Genomic DNA, 23108 nt, shown 5'->3' on the forward strand with positions numbered 1-23108 from the left:
ATTTTCTCTCAAACACAAATCTGTAAAACATATCTCTCTGACTCATCATGAGTTTGGCGGTAACCCTTAAATGCAGCAGTAACGCTATTACTGCTGCATTTAAGGGTCCACCAAATCAGGGGTTTGGCAGGATTTACCCCCAGCTCTGAGCTGGGGATAAATCCACCGTGAATTTGCCGATTGTCGGCGCTATTACTGTGCGGTAATACCACCGACGGTATTAGCGTTGAAAATCCCTGATTGGGCCCAATGGGGAATGGGGAATTCCTGAATGGGCCCATTGTGGAATGGATAATTACTGTTCCCGCCAAACCCGTGATCTGGTGCACATAGTGCCGGGCAGAGGCGTTGCTGGAGGGGGGTTTAGGGGGCTATAGCCCCAGGTATTTTGGTGGTAGCCCCAGATAAAATCTCAGGGGCTAAAACCAAAATGCTACCTAGCCCCGATTCCCGACAGTCCCGACATTAGCGTAGCCCTGGATATTTTCCAGACATACCAACACCCCTGGTGCCGGGGGGTTGGCGGTAACACTAATAGCCCCGTTGGTATTACCACTGGGATCCCGCCCAACTCGTGATGAGGCCCTGTGTCTTTTGTGTCCTCACATTTTTCTTTGGTCCCAACCCAATTCATGCTCAATGATACCAGGGGTCACTTTAAAATGACATCATAGGGTTGACAAATGAGTGCCTTAACGTTTGTCAAGGGTCGAACTTCCAGATAAACTTATTTTTTAACAGAAATGCTTGCTTTGTGGTTGTTCAATACCTATATGTCCTCCCAGTTGTTTACAAAAAAAACAATATACACTCTGCATGCTATGGTTTGTCGAACAGCTAATTCCAATTTGAGCGGGGGGGGCTGGGGGGGACACCTTGCTTACAACATTGCTGGGGAGTTAATTGAGTCTACTCTCTTCCCCCAGGACACCTTGAAGACGTATGTCCTTACCGCGTGATATTATCATCTCTTGTTTTTTCTGTGCTGCACCGTCAATTCATAAATGTGACCTTAGAGAAAGAAAACGTGTCTAACCAGTCAAAGAAGTGTAGAAAGGGGCACCGCGCGCAGCAAAAGCACCGTGAGGCTGTAAGGTGGTGTGTGGAGCTGCCAGGTAGAAGAGTGGTGTAACAGCATCAAAGACACGTAACACTGAAAGCGCAGATGGGGAACAGAAATAGAGGGTGTAACAACGCCTTAAACCAGGAGAAATGAAGAAAGGAACGCGAGGGGATGCTGCTAAAAGCCCTTGCAAAGTGCGCACACACACGCATGACAGCGCGCGATCCTACTGCCGCTGGCTCCCAGCTCCCGATGGGAAAGGGGATGTGGCAGGCAGAAACGTTATCTTCCTCTTGATGTGTCGCCGAGTTTGGAGAGATTTATTGGCTGGCTCCTGCCGAGCCACGCTTGAGTAATCAGTGCTGTGCACCAGCGCCGAGGGGAGCGGCCCTCCCTCCAGTGGAGCAGCGCGAGTCTCCCAGCCCCACCATCGCAGCAGCAGCACTGCGCGTTCGGGAGGCGCCGGGGTCACAGCCCTTTTCCGCTCTCACTTGCCATGTTTGTTGTTAGCTCGATGCATCCGTCTCCCCTGTGACCGCCCCCCCGTCCCCCCACTCCATCCCCGGCCCCTTCGCTATCTCCGCGCCATCCCCGCGCTGCCCTCGGGAGCCGGGATGGATCAGCCTCCTCGGGAGAATTCCCGTCTCTAGAAGTGGTGGTGCTTATCGGGGATGATGTGTGGCGCGGGGGAGCTCGCGCAGAGCCCTGGACCGTTCCATTGAAGGAGGTGGTACTTGGAGTAGACAGTTGGGAAACGGCTCACTCGCAGCAAGAGCCCACAGAAGCACAAATATGCCTGTTCGAAGGGGACATGTGGCACCACAGAATACATTTCTGGGCACGATCATCCGCAAATTTGAAGGGCAAAGTAAGTTATTTTTGTACCTACTGAAGCATGTTCATAGTCCTGTTATTTCTGCAAGGATGGTTCACAACAAAGAACGACTCCGTCAGTTCTAGAGGGAGTAAAACTGCTAGAAAAGGTGCACTTTGATAGAAACCGATGACTTTGTATGGCTATAAGTATGCACATAACATGCACGTGAAGTCAGGAGAGAGGGCTGATTGAACGGGTGCGTGAGCGGGATTTGGAGATATGGACTAATGGACTGATAGCCATACAGGGCATGGATGCACTGCTGAATAGATGGGTGGCTAAAGCAGATGCGCGGCTGCTGGGTGAAATGTGCGGGGGACTGTTGTCTGACTGGATGCTAGGTAGATGGATATCAGTAGAAGGAACATGCTCCTTCTACTGATATATAAGTATGCACGTGCAGCCGGGTGAATGCAAAGACTACTTAATACATGGGTGCAACTATACATGACGGCAAGGGGTCGAAGATACGAATGCTCGCCGTGGTCACCTGTGTGCAAATATAAATGTGTGGAAGGACAGATGGAAAGGGAGGTAGATACATACATGGGGATAGATTGGATATTCTCTTGGGCTAATAATAGCTCAGCGGGTTAACTGATTGTCCTGGGCATGTGTTGGCTATTGATTTGCAGCAGGGCAGACTCAGCCCTTCATCTTTCCAGTTTGGTGCACTGAGCCCCGTTAATTGGGCATCATTGCCACCTAATATTGCAGCGCTTAGAAGTGGGCGATATCTGACATGAAGCACTGCATGTACACATTATACTATTATCCTTGTTAGTGTTAATGTTTATAGCTAGATGCCTACCAAATTGATACTTTCATAGATGTATACGAGACTTACAGCCTCTTTTTGAGTATGGTGGTAACAGTGAAACACAAATGGTATTTTAAATGCCACGTGTTATTAAAACCACCTTATTTTGACTTGAGATCACCTTTAGATATGTATTGTATGGGGTAAATACGAACTACTACATGGGGTAACGATTGGGCAGTAACTGCTTACAGTGCTTTCCATGTAACCAGTGTGGTAACTATCCAGTCTGTTCCCAACTCTTAAGTAAGTGGTATTAATAGTCCAATTAAGTACTTTCTATCTACCCTGTACAAAGAATATCCCATGCAGTCCCAACTCACAGCTAGGTGGAATGATGTCCTGCATATGTCCTGTCTACTTCCTGTAATAAATACCCCCTGCGAGCCCAGCTCGTAGCAGGGTGGTACTAATTACCCCAGGCAATACTCTGTCCGCTTTTGCATGCAGCAAGTCAACCTCACCACCCCAGCTCATTACTAGGTGCTACTTCATAAACAACGGCATGTATTATATATACCACGTTGTGGCCGTTGCCGTAATGAGAGCCATACAGTTAAAATGCACGTTGTTAATAACAACTAGTTCAAAATGCATGAAGACTATTTTCGTCCATGGGCTCACTGAGCAAGTGGAGCTAAGGATCCGACATATTGAGCTGCTACCACTGGCCTTTTGCACAGACCGAGTGCTGCTAAATGCTATATTTGCACTGGTGGCTTGGGGCTAAGCTAATGTAATTTCACTCATAATTGCCATTGCTAAACCTACCTGCTTATCTAATACGCATTTTTAAACGCGCAGTCTCTACGCCTATTCTGAATGACATGATTTGAGTTCAGCATTTATTCCAGAGGCCATCATGTGAGAAACCAGCCGACGCCATCGTCTGTCGGCCAGGATATGCGTTCTCGATAGTTCACAGGTGTGTTAACCGTGATAGAAATGGCACCGCCTCTCTCAGATAACTCTCAATCTGATTGGCTATCTCCGAGGGCGGTTTGAGTTTTGAAGCTATGCCTTTTGTTTCTAGTGAAAAGTAGATTTTGTAAGTGGGCAATTCAATTAGAAATGACAAATAAGCACCAAGCTTGCGAGAAGCAGATGCCTGGCTGCTGCCACTGGAGCGTGCACTGATGATGGCCGCATTCTGGGGGCGGAGACTTGATCCGAGTACCTCGTGCATAATGGGTGTAAGGCAATGCTGTTTCCTTTTTAATGCGCCCGCGTGGAGCACATCCACTGTACAGCTAATACCTTCGGGGCAAGACAATGGAGTTTTGCATCAGTGCTTTCTCTGATACCCAAGCAACGGCAGGGAGCGCGCACGTGAAATTACTTCCCCTGCCCCGTTCGCTTCCAAATAACGAACATGAAGACATATAAAGTCACTTTAAGATGCGCTGCCTTTACTATTCGCCTCCTATTGCTGTAACGCCCACCCGCGTTTAATGAAAAATAAACTCATTTTAACATAGCGAAGCGCACTGGAGAGACGATGGCACTTCTTTACAACAAACCTGATCAGGTAACGCATTCTGTTTTCAAACAATATCCCAAAAGAAAACATGGAACATTAGCAGGGCACTTTAACAGAAAGGATAACACTCATGCCCTGGGCGACAGACACCGATGTTTTCTTACAGCACATCCTCGCTTATCTTGCGATGTCTGCATGTAAACGCGGAGGCCTGTTGCCTTAAGTCACTTAATGACCTGCGCCAGGAAATATGAGAAAGTTCCAGGGAGTGCTCCACTGACTTAGGAAATGGCCCAGGGGCAACACCACTTGGGCAACGCTAGTGTAATGTGTTTCTTTAACACTGTGGGTTAGCGTGCATTATCGCCACGTGCAAGGTGTTGTGAACCCCAGGCTCCTCGTTGGCTTCAAATAAAGTGATAGTAAGATGGGCTTCAGGTACAGGCCTATTGCACATAAACTTTTACTGAAAGCAGAAATTCCAGCAGGGCTTTAATTGGGATGGGGCTAACTGTGTCCAAGTCCCAGCAGTCTCTGAGAAGGACTCAAGAACCAGGGAACTGCTGGGGCACCCCAACTAGCCTCGTCGACCTCTCAGGCAGCCGTTTAGCCGAGTGCTGCACGGTTACATGGCTGCTTGCAGGTGCCAGCATTTCAGATTAGAAAAAAGGAAAGGCAATGGGCCTCATCACGAGCATGGCAGAAGCCGTGCCTGTATAGCAGGCGCGGCTACCGCCATGCTTGCCACTGGCACCGCCTCCCGCAATTGGGCAATAACCAGTCCATTATGAGATGAAGGGGGTGGTAATTGCACATTCGCGGGAGGCGGTAATGCCGGGCTCCCGATTCCCATTCTGCCCCATAGGGCACAATGGGGGTCGGGAGCATAGTTGCCCGGCACCGCGTATAATGGGTGCCAGTAAGACGTGGCAGGCTGTCAGGAACCCGCAAGGGAAACTCGGAATAAGGCGGTATGATATGGACGGTGACGGTGCCATACTGGCACTGACCATACCGTACTGCCAGGGCCTTAAAGGGATGGTTTATTTAAAAAATAGATAGGCCACATAAAAAAAATACTAGCATCCTCCGTTTTAAAACTTCCTATGTAAAATTTTGAGCTATTCAAGCTCAAAATTCAAAAAAGCAAGCACAGAGGCGCAGCCATTTTCTGAAATGGAGGCCCTCCTGTGCTGGCTTTTGCTTTTGCGGCACTAATGAAGGAAAAGCCAGCCAGCTGTAGTAAACAAAGTCTACCGCTGGGTGGCTTTCCCTTCATTAGTGCCGGGACTCGGAGGACACGGACCGGAGACCAGAGCAGGAAAGCTGCAGCTGAATCTCAGTAAGTGCTATTTATTTTTTTTACAAAAAATAAGCACTAGCTGCGTTTTTTTTTCTAAGTTTTCCGGGCTGGAGGAGCCCGGAAAACTTAGAAATAAAACCGCAGCTTTAAAAACATTTTATTTATGTTTGCGGACGCTTTTGAAGCGACCGCAAACATAAATACAACACAACCGCGTGTGTTTCTGCCTGCTGTGGCTATCACTTTGGGTCTCCGGTGCTCAGCACCGGAGACCGAAAGTGAAAGCCACAGCAGGCAGAAACACACACGGTTATGTTTACATGCCGCGTAGTGTTTCTACCTGCACCTGATTTCCCATTTGGGGCTCTCGGGCTCCCCGTGGGGAGCCCGAGAGCCCCAAATGGGAAATGCTAAATGCTGCGTTGTCTGCCTGAATCTGCTTTCCCATTTGGGGCTCTCGGGCTCCCCATGGGGAGCCCGAGAGCCCCAAATGGGAAAGCAGATTTAGGCAGACACAACGCGGTTGTTTTCCGCAATGCCGCGTTGTCTGCCTGAATCTGCTTTTCCATTTGGGGCTCGTGGGGAGCCCGAGAGCCCCAAATGGTAAAGCAGATTCAGGCAGACACAACGCGGTTGTGTTGGAAAACGCTGCGGTTTTTCTTATCAAGTTTCTCAGGCTCCTCCGAGCCGGAGGAGCCTGAGAAACTTGGAAAGAAAAACCGCAGCGTTTTCCAACACAATAACGTTGTATTTATGTTTGCGGTCGCTTCAAAAGCGTCTGCAAACATAAATACGTTTTTAAAGCTGTGGTTTTATTTCTAAGTTTTCCGGGCTCCTCCAGCCCGGGAAAACTTAGAAAAAAAACCGCAGCTAGTGCTTATTTTTTGTAAAAAAACTAAATAGCACTTACCGAGATTCAGCTGCAGCTTTCCTGCTCTGGTCTCCGGTCTGCGTCCTCCGAGTCCCGGCACTAATGAAGGGAAAGCCACCCAGCGGTAGACTTTGTTTACTACAGCTGGCTGGCTTTTCCTTCATTAGTGCCGCAAAAGCAAAAGCCAGCACAGGAGGGCCTCCATTTCACAAAATGGCTGCGCCCCTGTGCTTGCTTTTTCGAATTTTGAGCTTGAATAGCTCAAAATTTTACATAGGAAGTTTTAAAACAGAGGATGCTAGTATTTTTTTTTTATGTGGCCTATCTATTTTTTAAATAACATTTTTTACTAGACCATGCAATTAATGAGGCCCAATGTTTTTTTTTTTTTTTTTTCTTTCTAATTCGAAAATGCTGATGCCCGAAGTCAGCCGTGTAACCGAGCAGTGCTTCGGCTAAACCTGCTGCATGATGTCTCTTTGTTCACAAACAGGAGGAGGGATGGGTTGGCCTGCCTCTCCTTTTGTTTTGGAGTAAGGAGCTAACCTGTAACCGGAAGCCTATTAACCGTACTTGGTTAAAGGGCTTCCACTGCATTTTAGCTCTTTACTCAGAAACAAAAGGTGAGGCTGGCCAACCCAGCCCTCCTCCTGCTTTGGAATAAAGAGACATCACGCGGCAGGCGTTTCTTTAACCACGGCTCCATGAATGCAAGGGTGGGGGGCTTTTGGGGTGCATGACCTAAGCACTCGTACTTAGGTCACTCTCCCTAACTAGAGCCCCCTTCAATTTAGCGCCCCCACTTAAAGCACTGTATTCCAGTTTTTAAACAATAAGAAATGGGTTTAACAGGGACAAAGGACCTTATTCACAGATTGTTTTCCAATGGGGGTTTGCCATTATAAAAAGCTTCTGTGAATTAGGCCCATAAACTCTTTCCTGGAAAATTTTAGTACTGTCATTAAAAGAGTAACTGACCACATCTGTATAATAAGGTGAAGTCAATGAATGATTGATCAATAGCACAATGGCAAATCAATCAGTTAAGCAAGGGGTAATATATCAACAAAAAGAATGCAAGGTAGTGGGAAAAAACACAGGACACAATGGGCCTCATTACAAGTATGGCAGTCTGGAAATAAGGGTGCCAGTAGCAATTTACCAGCACCCTTTCTGGGCTGCCATACTACAACAATGCTGGTAGGGGCCATGGCAGGCCTGCTGGGCATTCAGGCCCCCTACGGTCATGGTTGTCACCGAAGCACTGGCAACGGTGTCAGTGCTTCCGTGTCCATATTTCCATGGAGTCCAATTGTACTCCATGGAAATGGGGAGTAACCATTACCGCCACCACTTGTCCTAGTGGCACCGGGATATCAGGTGGCGGCATGGCTGTTACAGGGTTGCCGGAAACCCGTCGCCTACTGAGAAATGTGCAACTTCAGTTAAAAAAAGATGACCATCTCACCTCAGCTATTTTCCCTTGAGAGTGTGCTCCAGCTGTCCTCAGTCATGTAGCAATGCACTTTTCTGTAGGTGCTGAAAGCAGCTTAGACGGCTGAGGCTTGGCGTGCAGGCATTCCACAGCCCTGTGTCCTTGCGTAGCAGCAACTATCTCCCCTAGCAGAAGGCCTCAGAAGAAAGGAAAACACAAGATCAGAGCAGGTAACACATCCCTGCACCCAATGAAATTGCACCCTGTGCCCCCCTGAGTGCCATGCAACAACTGCAAGCAATAACTCGCCAGCCTTCCATTTCTATTAAACAACCCAAAAAGTGACAGCATCCCTGGCCACAACACCATCACTGTGTGCCCCCCTGAATGCCATGCAACAACTGCAAGCAGTGATTTGCCAGCCTCCCATCTCCATGTCTCCCTCTGCACCCATGCAGTTGGACCTGCTCACCTCAGGCCAACGCACATAAATATACCCAAAACAGTGAACACATCCCTGCCACCAATGTCATCATGCACTGTGCTCCCCTGAGTGCCATGAACCAACCTGCACAAAGTACACACCTGGATCCCATCCACCTCATTTCACCCTAAATCACTTTCTCAGCTTGCATAGACATGCAGTGCATGAAAGTAAAGAAACTGGACAGTCTTGAGGTGTCCTCTATGGAAACGGGTAACTTGACAGCCATAGTGTACCCAGTGGCACCAAAGGGTTGGGTAGCACCCCTGTCCATCCATGGACCTGCCCTCGATGCCTTTGTGCGTTGGCCTGAGTGGGCTGGGTCCTCTGTGAGGAACTCTGCAGAGTAATGTTGCTGGCACACTGCATCAGAGGCAGGTGCACAGTGGCTGGTTTAGCACTGCTGGATTGGCAGGGCACTGGCTGGGACACCTCTGAGCCATGCCATCTGGAGGGGCCTGAGCATGGCTTGTCAACCTCCTGGCCTGCTTTTCTAGGCATGCATTCTGGAATAAATATGGACTTAGTCAATGAATCCTGCATGTAAATGTAAAACTTGACAACCATGGTTTACTGAGCAGTGCCCTCTGCATGCTTGGGGTGTGTCCCTGGCCGTGCAGAGTGCCAATGTGTTCAGCAGCTGCCTGCCCTGCCAAGGAACCCACAGCCACCCCCACACCATAAAACCATTGGGGTTTTCACTCCGGGGGCCACACAGAGGGGATTGTTCTGTGCCAGGCTGCCACGGGCTGTGTCTGCTTATCAGACTCATTGGAAGAACTATCTCGTACCCTGGGCTAAGCTCCATGATGGCTGGCGGTGTTGCCGCATCCCCTGAGCACCTGTCTCGAACGTGGGTCAACCGTTTTCTTGGCCAGCAGTGGACCTGAGGCATCCTGCATGATTCACTCTCCCTCCTTGGAGGGAAAAGCACAAATGCGCCCTAGCCAGTGCACCACTGCCACACCTCCTCACCCCTGACCCTTGTGCGCCTGGATCGCATATGGGTCTGCTGTGGACCTTGGCCAGCAGGTCCTGCTGTCACTTGGCCAGGGGGCAATATGGACCTTTCTGTCCAGGACCATTGGAATGCATTGCACTACCAGATGGCTGGCCTCCTCTAGAAGTGCAGATGGCTGTCAATTTCAAAATTCTATTTCAGTTTGGATCCAGAAGGAGGCAGCATGCTTATGGCCAAACCCCCCCCCCCCCCCCTCTGTCACCCAGGGTACTATGATACAAGAAAGCTCAGTCACCTTCCTCTGAATTACTGTACACAATGTGCAAGGGACCTGTCTGTGCCCCACTTGGTTCTCGTGGCCCCACTTGTTCTTTGTGGTGAAAACACTGTGCAGGAAGATGCTACCAGCCCAACACCATCCATGTGGTGTACCCTGAACAGATGGACTTGGGCCCCCTTAGTGATGCTGTGGAGTCTGTCTTCTGTGCACCACATCTTCTGTACATGCCACTGAAAGAGGATGCAGAGCTGGGCTCTTCCCTCCACATAGTCTGTTATTGAGGGAATCCAGCTGGTCAGTTACTTCATCATGCTTGGTGAGATAGTCACATTCAGCAGCTCTTCAAATTTCCTCTGAGGCCATACTGGGTAAGCTGAAGCACAGGTGGCTGGGCCTGAGCCTGGCCCTGCTGGGGTGTTGTCCTAGGATGGTACCTCTTATATCGCCAGTGTGTGCTATCCTTATCTGCAACAAACACCACCTGGGGAGAACTTGCCTGATGGATGTGGTTGCAAGGCCTATGTACCATACCCGTCCCATGCTGACAGCTGTGGAATACCACAGACAGCCACATGTGCCACAGCTAGCTGACTTTGGGTAGGGGAATGTGTGTTGGGGGATTCAGACCACTACCACCAACACCAGGTGCATGCTATGGATGTGCCTCACCTGACCCCATGAGGTGTGAAACTGGGAGGCCAGGAGTCCCCAGAAACAAGTAACTGCACCAGGTCTGCAGATCCAGTGATGGGCTGATATGGGTCTGAGCTAAAGGGGATAAAGGTAACGGGTACTTTGTGACAGCCACAGTAGCACCCCAGGAGGGCCCTGGGGCAATAGATGTTAAAGTGACCATCAGAGCAAAGTATCCTTAGGAGGAATACAGAGCTGCACGGTGAGAATGAAGTGATGATGATCAATGTGTTCTACAGATCACACATACAAATTGCAGTTAGCTGCATTTTTCATTGATATGTGAGCTGAGTGATCCACAAACAACTTTCATCCATGCAGATCTCGGCCAGAACCTGCTGATGTAGGAGAGGTTGGGGGAGGCAGTGGCAGCCGTCCTGCTCACATGGCGAGATGGACCCATGCCCTTTCAGCATCCACGTTTGGGAGTCCAACAAGACCGTTGTGGAACACAACACACATGTTCGCGGTGCAGTACCCTCAAGTCTGCTTGCTGGGCTCTGTGGCAACATGACGTGGCCAGGGTTGGGACAGGCATATGCGTGTCTTGTGCAAGACCACCAGCCCATCCCACAATCCAAATAGGACCAATTACAAGTGCAGCAACTGTAACCTATGCATGTGGACCTGGACTCATCATGGCTGCTGCCACCAGACTTTCCACCAATGATTCCCCGCTAAAGGATGTGACCTGAGCACATTCCATTCGATAGGGAATCGATTCAAGCAACTACCTCCTCAAATTGCGAGTGGCTAATTAGCATTGCTGCTGCCTTCCCTGGGTGATGTGGCTGTTTGTAAGGCTCACTTGCTTGAACTGAAACATGATTCACTCTTATCTGTGAGCACCATAGAAGGCACCGGAAGTTGACTTTCCTTACATCCCTATGAATGTTTGCCATCACTGGATGGTTGAAAGGGACCAAGAGTAGCTACATTCACTGAAGCGGCCATGATATGCCATATTGTTCTAGGTCTGATTAATGCACGCATCCCAGGAGGTCAGTGCCTGCTGCCATGTATTAGCTGTGCATCCACCACATAAATCCATTAAAGGGGACATCACTAACTAAATGAGCCATTTACACTTTCAGGGTACTAGCCACTTGAACCAACATGTGTATGGCTCACTCATTGAGTCAAGCACATTGCTGGATCCTCACAGTACCTGCACCTTCATGAGCGTAGCAATGAGGGTGCCTTGCACCCGCCTCAGGCTGATCCGCATGCCCTTGTGTACTGCTATGGGACAGAAGCAAGAGAGCATGCAAACCCCCAACACTTGGGGGGATAGACAGGTCAGCCACACATGCACTGGCAGGCCAGCCTGCACTGTGGGTGTTGGTGGAAGAGACTGGCCACAGGCATAACTGATAGTTGGAGGGGTCACGCCATGCACCACCACGGGTGTGACGACATGGGGGGCTTGGCAACCCACAGAATGGTTGTTCTGAACTGCTGCACATACATGTTTGGTTGTGAAAATGGAACAACATGGCCAAGAGGGCCCGCACTGGTGCAAACACCCAACCCTCTCCACTCCGAACTGGCCACCAGTGAGCTTACAGGATGCTCATCCTCTGCTTTGCCTATAGGGGGAAGACACCCGCATAAGGGGGGGGCCCATCTGAGAGGGCACACCCTTGACACATTCCCAAGGTGGGTGGAATCCATTTCCTAAAACTGCGGCCATGAATGAGGGAGGCACGCCGGGATGGGAAATGCTGTATGGGTGCCCCCAGAGCCACATTTCAGGACCAGGGATAAATCAAAACAATGAGGATGCATTGCAAGCAGAGGTGGACTAGCCCCCCCCCTGTGGCAAAAACAGGAAGGTCACATCAAAGAATACACCAAAATCGGAACTCAGCAACAGAGTAATCGGTAACAGTGAAGTAAACGTTTTGCCAACAGAGTAAGTTAAGCAGGTGACAAAAAGATCAAAGAAAAAGTGTCCATCTTGGGGGGTGGGAGGGTAAAATAAATGTTCACCCTGGGACAGGAGAGGAGTGTCCACATAAGTGATATAAAATCAACATAAAAATCATACCCCCTCCATGGGCTCATGCACATCAGGGCACAGGTGGCAGCAGCAGCGAGGGTGGTCTGGGACTGCAATCCTGTGGTAAATTCTCAGGTGGTGGGGGGTATGGTGGTGCTTCATCCTGTCCACACAGTGCCAAAGCCTGTTCTTCATTGGCTAGGGTCACTCATGACACATAAGCATGCATTAGTAACCCAATGGCAGAGAGGTTACAATGAACTTCGTACCCAGTGGCCACAGAGTCTGCAAGTGTACTCACTCGTGACCCATCAGTTTGCTAGGCGAGTGTCTGCCTCAAGGTGTCCATCTCCTGGTGGAGGTTGGACCTTGTAGTCAAATGCTCATCATGCAGTGAATCCCTCAAGCTTGTTATCTCATGGCAATGGGAGGTTCGAGGCACCAGCATCTACAGCTGCAGGCCTTTTCTCTGTGCAACCACATCTTGGTACCATGAATCCCACAGAAACACCAGATCACCCTGCTGGCTTTTTATGTTGGCCTCCATGCCCAGTTTGTGGGAGAGACATGAGAACTGTATTTCAGCATGTAGTGTTATCAGCAGGCTCTTCATCAACCGCTGCTGAAGTTTCCAAGAGGCTAGATGCTGTGCATCCCATGCAGCTGGTGAGGCGATGTTCTCAGACAGGCAATGGATGTCCCTGACCATCTACTGCATGACCTCGACATGTTGAATGGTCGCGCTCAGCATCTGCTGCTCCAACTCTGACTATCATGCACACGTCCACCACTTGTGCGGTGCCTATGATGCTAAGATTCCGGGGTCCAGGCCCATCGTAGTGGGACCCCTGTCCTTGACTGCAGATCTGCAACACTCAGTTGGACAGCAGCCCCTGCTGCTGATTCCAACACAGGCAAAGACGATTTTGCAGCTGTAACCACCGTAGATGCAGGGCTCCTCACTGACTGGACCCGTGACTCCTGCTTCACCTCCTTCGATTCAACAGCCCCATCCAGATTGCCCATTGGGGAATCCTTCCTGTCCCTCATCGAGTCCTCCATATCTTATTCAGCAGCTTCATGTGAAGAGTCCAAGGAGTCAGGAGAAGAGTCTGCAACCTTACCGAGGACTGCCTGCAGCACACAGGGATTCTCACAGGGCATGACACCCCGGCCTCCACTGGTGGTTGGTCGTGTGTCTCCCCCCTCCGCTTCTTCCTCCACCTCTTCATGCACTGCATCATCACCTGCACAAAGGCATACAACAACATTCTGAGGCATGAATACCTGGCAGTACAAATCATGCAGACACAACATGGATTGCCACACATACATCACACATCGTGACAGAGCACACTGTTAGCTGTACGGCACAGAGGAATGGAATTCAGTGACCTGTGCAAACATGGCTGTGCATATCAGACCATGCAACATGGCATGCTTTGCGGGATCAAGAGTACATACATACAGACATGATTGAGCGTGATTTCCATCAGTGGAAGGATGGAAGTCTGTGCCTCATCAGCAGGGGCGTTGCTAGGGGGGAGCTAAGGGGGCTATAGCCCCTGATCTTTTGGTTGTAGCCCCGGATAGAATCTCAGGAGCTACAGCCAAAAGACTAGCTAGCCCCAGTCCCAACAGTTCCGACATCAGCTTAGCCCTGGGTCTTTTCCAGACCTAGCAACTCCCCTGCTCATCAGTGAGCCCGAAATCTACTCCATACTTTTCTTGTTTCCTTTTTCAATGTTATCCAAATGTTCTGTGACTATCACATGGGTTTGGCTCTGACTGTGTGTGTCATGTTGTTACTGTGATGTTTGCTGTGGGACATGTGCACATGCTCCCTGTGTGTGATGGGTGCTGCATCCATGCTCAGTGACCATGGGTGGTCTCTGGTAGAGGTGGGAAGGTGATCTTTGTTTTTGCATTTTTTGACAGGTTTGACATGCACATGTGTTGCTTTCCTAATTTCATGCTTTGTATTTCAGCCACATTGTTGAATTTAGTACATGGTGTGGATGGTTGTGTGATAGTTGCGTGCTGTGTTTGAGGGTTGTCCATGAAAAGATCGAATAGAAAATACTGAGGCAGAAAATGCCAAAATCTTTCTTTTTTTAATGTTCGACTTGAAATGTTGGGGGACACTCCCTGCATCCCCCATCAACATCTCCTCCTAACCTAATATATCCCTTTACTCCACTTCCCATCTATTAATTTGCATTTTCTGCCTCAGGTTTTTCATTCAATTTATTTTGCAGATACCGTGTTTGAGTATGTACACCATTGCTGCATCTGTTCATGTGTGTTTGTTGATGTTGTGTGTTTTATGTGCTTGACATGGTGGCATTCTTTGGATTGATTTGAACATGTACACATGTGTTTCACCTGTAGGGATGGGGCCATCAAATGGCTGGAGGTGGCAATGGATGTTTATCTGCTTCCATTACGTATACAGGGGCACTGTGTGTTTGGTGTCAGTGTGTTTGTTTTGTGGGTGTGATGTTTTTGTTGTGCATGTAATGGTATGCATACGGTGAAGGATGGTGGTTTTGTGTGAGATGTATCATGATGTTTTTTGGGGTCTCTCATTGGTGATGGATACAGACTTGTTCATGTGCATTGCTATACAATCCACATGGTTTAGTTGTCTGTTGTATGTGGTGACAGCTCATGAACCTATGCACATTTGCTGCTAAAGGTTGAGTTCACTCTACGTTGAGTTACTTTGTGCTCCACTGATTTTTAGGTGTTCCTTTTGGCACTTGCTTGACAATGTGTATGTGACCACACTTCATTCACTGGTATGGGTATTTGGCATTGTGGGTGTTGATGAGTGATGTGGCCTCCCTGTGGATGTGTGGGCTACACTCATCACTTGTGCACTCCACATTCGCCAGCTGTATGCCTCCCAAGGCATGGCAACCCACCCGCACACATTTGCAATCAGACTACCTGCTCTCATTTCATGCTGCACATCTGCCACTCAAATGCTGCATATTCACATGATTGATTAATCTGTCTGGCTGTACGCATTATCCGTCTCCTTGACCTACACACTCTTTGACAGCCTTCACATCACCCGACCACAAGCCTGTTCTACTTTTGTCGCTTGAAGGGACTTTACAACCCCTGGATACCTAACTATCGACCTTCATGTGCAGGCTACAACGAACACACACATTACAAATGACTCAGTACAATCTCTGAAAGCTCTGACTTAGGTCCTCCAAGGGCATTCCCCTACAGCACTTTGAGGCCATTGCAATGGCACATGTGCACAATGATACTCAAGATTGCATCCCATTGCATTACTATGTTACAAGTACATGGAGTGGTCAAAGTGTAGCCGGTGCTACATTAGGCTGTCCTGTTGATGTGCAACTGATTGTGATGTATCAGGGAGTCCTGTAACGATCTACAGACATGGATTCAACAGCAGTGCTCCCAGTTGTTTAAGTTGGAGGAGGATATGTGACAGGTGTACTTCATGTTGGAGCCAGGCCAGAGGAGTTGAGGCAGGTTGTTGTTCAACATTGGTCTGGTAGGGGTGAAAACTAGTAGGGGGCTTCCTGTGCTAGTGTGCCAAGGTCAGTGGGGGTGGTGAGAGGTTTGAGGACTTGAAGGGGCAGCCTGGGGTAGTGGGCCATGGTGGGTGAGGGTGGTGGCAGGTGTGAAGACTTGATGGGGCAGCCCGGGGTAGTGGGCCAAGCAGATTGGGGGTGGTGGGAGATGTGAGAACTTGAGGGGGCAGCCTGGGGTTGGGTGTGTAGGTGAGTGGGGGTGTTGGGAGGAGAGCAAACTAGCAGAGGGCTTCCTGGGGTAGTGGGCAGAGGTCAGTGGGGGTGATGGGAGGTGTGAGGACTTGAGGGGCCATCCCAGGGCAGTGGGCCAAGGCAATTGGGGGTGGTGGGTGTTCTGGGGACTTGAGGGGGCCGTCCAGGGTAGTGAGCCAAGGTGAATTGGGTGGTGGGAGGTGGGAGGACTTGAGGGGCAGCCAGGAGTAGTGGGCATAGGTGAGTGGGGGTGTTGGGAGGATGGCAAACTAGTGAGAGGTGTCCTGGTGTAGTGTGCCGAGGTCAGTGGGGGTGTTGGGAGGTGTGAGGACTTGAGGGGACAGCCCAGGGTAATGAGCAAGGTCATTGGGGGTGGTGGGAGGTGTGGGGATGTGAGGGGGTAGCCTGGGGTAGTGGGCATGGGAAAGTGGGGGTGGTGGCAGGTGGGAGGAGTTTAGGGGGCTGCTAAGACGTAGGGGTGTGGGCCCACAATTTACGTGCCTTGAACTTAGGGGAGATGGTCTGCAGTTTCAGCGGGGTGCTGGCTTGCGTTGCCAGGGACAGTACGCATTTTCGGTCAGGTGATTTACGTTGCAGGGGGCGATAGGCAGTTTTGGTGGGTGCTGTCTTGCTTTGCAGGGGACGGTTCACAGTATAACCGGGGTGCTGGCTTGTGTTGCGGGGAATGGTCTGCAGTTTGCCGGTGTGCTGGACAGTGGTGCAAAGGTAGGCACAAAGGTTGCTTGTTGGTGCTAGTTTTTGCGTGGCCTTAAGTAGTTTGTGTGGACTTAAGTGCATTTTCTATGAATTTGGCCCACAGTTATGTACTGCTTGTTTTCTCGAGCGATGCTCACTTTTTGTGTATTCACTATTTTTCCGGTGGTTGTGGGGCATCCTTAACTGATACCCATACTGCATGTCAGAACATGATAAACGAAACGTGCCAAGCTTGAGAACTTGTTCCCTGTGATGAGTCACCCTTTGAATCACTCTGAGAGTGGAGCTCTTTAGAAGTCTGTTTACTATGTTAGTGGTCATGCAGCCTCTGCCTTTGTGCCGCACTGATCAGAAAAAACTCAACCTGGAGAAGTAGACGGGATAAACAGCCAGTCGGATGCAATTTATCTACAGGAGAATAGCTGTGTAGGCACAGTGGAGAACTTGCCTCCAATGCCTGAACAGATCTAAAGAATCTAATGCCAGACAGTGACCATGTTTAAAATGACAAAGGCCTGGACTTTACCCCTGCTGAAAAGGAGGCACTGCTGGCAAGTGAGAGTGGAGAAAGAGGGCTGATAACCACTAAGGCCAGAGTTTGGACGGTGATGCACTTCGAAGCTAACCCAAGAAAGAGAGAACAACAACCCCACAGATACAAACACAGCCACTGAGAGTAGCGCCACAAAGGCAGTCTATAGTGTCAAAGAGGGACGAGTAGAAAAGCTGCTAATGGAAAGAGAGAGAATGTCACAAAACAACTCAGAGAAGGGGCTGAATCCAAATACCATCACTTTTATTAGCACTTGGTGGGGAGGAGGGCGGTCAGCCTCCCAGCGAATCAGGATGTCGGACCGGGGTTTTCACCTCACGGTAAAGCCCCCACCCCTAGTCTCCTGGGAAGCAGAAGGCCACCATCATCTATGCCCGGAAAGCAGGTAAGTGTGCACCGCAATCCCCTATCCTTACTTCCACCACCTCGATCCCCAATTTCCACATCCCTCACCCACCTCCGCCTCTCGCCTGTGCCGGAAACACTTGGTGTTCGAGGTGCACCCCTGTCATGCAATGGTCGCCATGGAAAGGACTATAGCAACTATTTTGGTTTGTATTTCTTTCCATGTTGAGTAATGGAAACCACGCCATTTCTCAACTTGAAACAAAAACCATTAGCATCACAGTATAATAAGTCGGGATTCTAATGGCAATAAAGCCCTGCGGGCGGGGTAATGGAAATGCCATGGGATAACGTTAAGGGCCTTGCTTCACTTGGGCCTGTAACTCGGCTTTGGGGCATTACCTGACCCAGTAATGCCACCGCCCGTTGGGGTTTATTATATAAGTAAATAAACTACATAATGACTATCTACTGCATACTGAGAAACTGTGTACAACTTTTTCAGAGTAAACTAAAGAAATAACACAATGAGAACCTAATGCCTACTGTAACTCCTAAACCGAGTTCCCAGAGCCAACTGAAGAAAGTACACACCAAGAACCCATTGCATACTGTGAGACTTGGGTCCAAGTTTGCAGCTTGAACTAAAGAAATGAAATGCTGAGACCAACGGTTAAAGCTATACATTGTGAATTTGCTGCTTGCTGGGAGACACTGATTCCAGGTTTACAGATCAAAATGAAGAAACTGTATACTGAGAACCAGCTACATACTGGGACACTGAGTTAAGATTCCAAGAGCGCCCTCAAGCAAAACCCGATTGTGAAACCGCTGTATGCTGTTGCACTGGGCCTTAAGCCCCACAATTAACTTAAAGACTTTCAGGGAGAGAAACATCCCCAGACATTGATAGAGAGGCCAATCCCCCAGACCAAGTTGCATAGATCATTCACTAGGAAACAGTTGCATGTCGGGACATGGAGGCAATATCCACAACATGATAGGAGAAAAATCAACACTGAATATTTGCAACATGGTCATTCACCGAGTCCAGCTACCCAGCATGAATTGGAAAACCCCAGCAATAAAAAGAAATGATGTGTGAGGATATTGACTCCAGAATCTACACACTTTGAAAACGATCGATCTTGAATACTGATTACATTTTAGGCGATTGTGTCCAGATTTCCAGCACAGACTCAAAAGGGCTGAACCAACTATTACATGCTGATGGACAGACGTCATTTCTCAGAAGAAACCCCAAAAGCCCAATGTGACAAAATTACAATTGAAATGACAAAGTTTTGTGTTGGCTGGAATTATTTTCCGAAGAATGTTACATAAACAAAATGTCTACCAATAACCGCAACCACATTGAATAAAAGGATAGTGCTAAGCATTGAATCATTACTCAACATAATCTACTCATAATTCTAATTTTACTGTCTACCTTTATCAAAGGACTTATCACATGAATCAAGGCAGACAATGTGTCTATGCAAATATTGATCAAGCGATGCCCACCTCAAAGATTCATACGTATTCCATTAACCACCTACTCCGATCAGTATGCTTCTTCATCTGGAAAACCTGGGAATTAAACCAGAAAAGTAACATCTTCACCAGAATGCACGTTTCTCCATTGAGTTTTTCAAAACTGTAATCATTGTAACTCATGCTGAAGATGTATATTTAAATTGGATATAGACTCGAACACAGAAAACATTTGAAATCTTAGTAATCTCTAGCAATGCACTCTAAAATCTTTGTTGTGCAGTATTCAGGCTTACAGATAAAGGATGAATCGCTCACTTTGACTCTATAAAAATAGGCAGATACTGCCCAAAAAATAAAAACAGGGAGTGAAAATACTCCAACAAATAATCAGACACGTAGGACCTTGTGCTCCTGCTTTCAACCACACAGCTCCATGAATATATTTGGACCAGTAGTGCCCATAGTACCACAGGAGGGTTTTACTATTATTACTGCCTGATTGAAAGAGGTAGAAATGCATCTTTTAATGTGTATGAATAATTAGGTGCATTTAAAAAAATATTCTGTTTTCCAGGTAAAACATTTTGACTCACTTATAAAATACTCCCATTGGGAACTGGACTTGCATCTTTACTCCCTAAAAAATCATTTTACTCCCAGCGTGAAAAAAATAGGGAGTACAATACTCCCACTTCAAAATCTTATCGGGAGCAGTGGCAGTATTGATAACATATTTTTCGCCAGATGCACCCACATAGCTGCATCACTGATATAGGCCATTAACGATATTTCAGTCGACATTGCAAGACATGATCAAAGACACTGATGATGTCCATTATGAGGTGTTAGAAAATAAGGGGATCACAAATGAGCACTCTATCTTGCATAGATTTGTATTGAAGAAGCAGTTACACAGCATTGTTATATTTTCATTGTTTTTACTTTACATATGCTGCATTCCACTTTGCTATAACACTTAGACCGTCCCATCAATCTGTAATACTTGGAACCCCCCATCAAGCGCTATTTGAAATAAGATGCCATCTTTGGATGTGTGCATAATTTGTGTGTTCAACTATTCACATTGAAGTGTTTATATTGTCCTATGCTTTGTTTTCACTAAACATGTGTTTCAGTTAAGGAGATATCACCTTGTTTTATCTCTTCTGTCCAGAGCCAGTACACAAAAAGGGCACTCCGAAGCAGTTGTCCAGGGTGCTACCAGCAGATTGCCATCAAGGCATACCACGTTGGCTCTAAAGACATAGGGCCTCATTATGAGTTTGGTGGTGCAGTACATGTTTGATGCTAATTCTGCTATCACCATTTGTTTTGGGGTAATTGGATTACTACCAAGTTTACCACGCCACCAAATTCCAAGATTGGAGGTGAAATGTGGGATTCACCTACCAGTAATATGCACATTTCTGGAGGTGAATCCTCCATTTTACTTGAGAAAAAACAGCAGACTTACATTAGTGAAAGTAAAGCTCACAGTAAATCTGCAAACATTGTGGTTGATTACTAAGGACTCCAAAAATGGCAGTCAGCACTACCTTAGTACCACTCGTAATCTGGTAGTGAATCTGCTAGATTTAGGCGTTGTATTGGAAAATTGGTTCTGCAGTAGTGCCAGAGACAAAACACGGAATTACTTCCATACTCACAAGGAGTCTCAATTAAACCTAGCCCATTGCAAGGCAGAGAGAAGCAGTGCCAAATTGGGACTTTGCTTGTGGCAGCACGAATCCTTGCACCAACTCACCTTCTATCCCTAGTCCTTTATTTCTATCTTTTATGTTTCTGACTACACACATGTCTAATACCCTTGTTTTTTAATTGCTCATTGCTCTAGCTGGAGTGCTTCCATTTTCTTCACAAATGAAGCATGTACGGATTCCATATTATTTATGACATCATTTTAATGAGCATCTCTGCTGTGTCTATTTTTTTAGTAAATATCAATCAAATGTAATACCCCAAAGTTTTTAATCATGTTTGATATGCCTATACATGCTCCAATCTTGCCATGTTCTTTTTTCTATTGCATTTATTTTCAAGTCATATCTGTCATGAGCCAATAATCCTTGCCCACCGGGGCAAGGAGAGTTTTAGAAACTTAGAAATGCCAATCAAATAAAGGTCTCAAACACAGAACGTATGCTCCTTAAATAGTCTCTTGTAGAAAAATAAAACACTGTAATAAATCACGCATTTCTTTTAAAATGCAATATAAAATACTCTGATCGTGATGCTTTTATTTATACCAGCTTACTGTGACAAAAGCACTACTGCTCTGCAATGAGTGCAGGGATGCAGAGTGACTAAACCATCTACACGGCCCCACACAATTACTAAAGCAATAGTGATCTAAATCATAAAGGTAAAACAGAGACAACCCGATGAGTATAGTTCATTTGACTTTTATGGTAATTGGGCCAAGAAAAGGCAATACTCCCTAGAAGGGTGTGAATTCATAAGAGTATCAACAAAAACAGCAATAGTACAAAGACTCAAAAGGTTCTATAAAAATATATTTGCTTTAATTAAACAATCAGAATGTAATCTACTAACTAAAAACACACCAACCAAATCACACTCCTCAAAGTCGTGAAGTTCTAAAAGCGGCACTTCGGGTTAAGTCTTTGTTTGAAGGTGTCCAAAGTGGTCAAAGTAGCTCAAAGACGATTCTAAGTGATCCGGCCGCGGCTGATTTTTCCGCGGCCAGAATGTTCGCATGAGAAAGATGCAAACTACCAAATGTTTGCACCTTTCTTATGCGAACACACTTGCATACAACGGTGGCTGCAGGGGTGTCCCCTGCTCACTATACTATAAAGTATGGTGAGCGGGGTTTTGCGGGGGACACCCCTGCAGCCCCCGCAGTCTTTTATATATATTTGTTTTCTTACCTACAATAATACCATCAAAGGTTCGAACTTTTGGTGTTCGAACCTTTGGTGGTAGCATTTTTTTCGGTCGTTTTGTACGGTTGGACCTTTATTTCGGTCCGATCGTACAAAAAGTCAGAGAGTATTAAAAGCAACTAAACAGGATTCCAGCTGCTCTTGGGCTTTCTGGGTGCTGAGTTCCAATCCTGTTCCTCTAGGACAAGGCAGGTCATGTTGTTCTGCAATCCCACTCCAGCAAGCTTACCTGGCACCTACAGCGGATCCTTCATATCCTGTGAGGAGACTTGTTCCAGAGCAGCTGGCAGAGGGGCAGACTTTGGTCCAAAACAGCAGTCACTGCCACTCTTCTCTAGGGATGGTTATGGGACAGTGCTTCCCCTGTCTTTGGTGCCTTCTACACCTCACTTTTGGTGCCCTTTGGAATGGACGGCACTCACGATAGAGGTCCAATTAATTATTCTTGTCTTCTTGAAAGTCCAAAGAGGAATCAAAAAAGCAGTGGGAGACCCCTTTCTTATAAAGGCACAATGTCAGTGGGAATTTAACAAAAGCAGGCTTGCTGTAAGGGGTCCAATCCCTGTTGCTGTGACAAGTGACCCATGCCGTCTTACGTAATACCTTGTCCTGCAGGAAATTTAGGATACAGGAAGGAACACCCTCTCTGGTCCACCGCTCCCTCTCTGGCTACTCTAACTGACTTCAAAGAACTTCTAGAGTGCTGCACCCTTGTGTGAGGCTGACCTTTGTTATGTGAGTGTCCCTGACCTTTTCTTCAATTTTTAGTACCTAAAATGATGACGGTGATTCCTTCTCCAAAGGGGTAATCTACTAACCAGATCCCCCTTTGATGCAAGTCCATGTCAAAAGTGCAGTTCACTTGTGCCCCGCTGCATCAGTAGCCTGATCTGCAGGACATGCTGTGCCCGTGGTGCAGAGCAGAGAGCAGTTTCAAAGGTCACAAGATACCCACTCAACCGATGCCTGCCCCCTGTACCCAAACTATGATGGTCATGAGTACCCCATGCTGCTGGTAGTCAGTGGT

At 47.7% G+C, this 23108-nt stretch overlaps 1 protein-coding gene across 4 annotated transcripts in view; it reads left to right on the plus strand.

Annotated features, from left to right (window-relative positions):
- Positions 1 to 1239: 1239 nt before the first annotated feature.
- KCNH7 (potassium voltage-gated channel subfamily H member 7) overlaps positions 1240 to 23108 on the plus strand; it is a 2172707-nt gene continuing 2150838 nt past the window's right edge. For 2 of the 4 annotated variants that reach the window (XM_069616315.1, XM_069616317.1), the window contains exon 1: positions 1241 to 1931. In XM_069616315.1, coding sequence (XP_069472416.1) covers positions 1856 to 1931 — 76 coding nt within the window. In that variant the 5' untranslated portion in view covers positions 1241 to 1855. Of the gene's footprint in view, positions 1932 to 23108 lie in introns of all 4 variants that reach the window. The other 2 variants (XM_069616318.1, XM_069616316.1) reach the window with 2 other exon arrangements.

The sequence above is a fragment of the Ambystoma mexicanum genome, chromosome 9 (genome assembly GCF_040938575.1).
Source record: "Ambystoma mexicanum isolate Mex_15411 chromosome 9, UKY_AmexF1_1, whole genome shotgun sequence".
Taxonomy (NCBI): Eukaryota; Metazoa; Chordata; class Amphibia; order Caudata; family Ambystomatidae; genus Ambystoma; species Ambystoma mexicanum.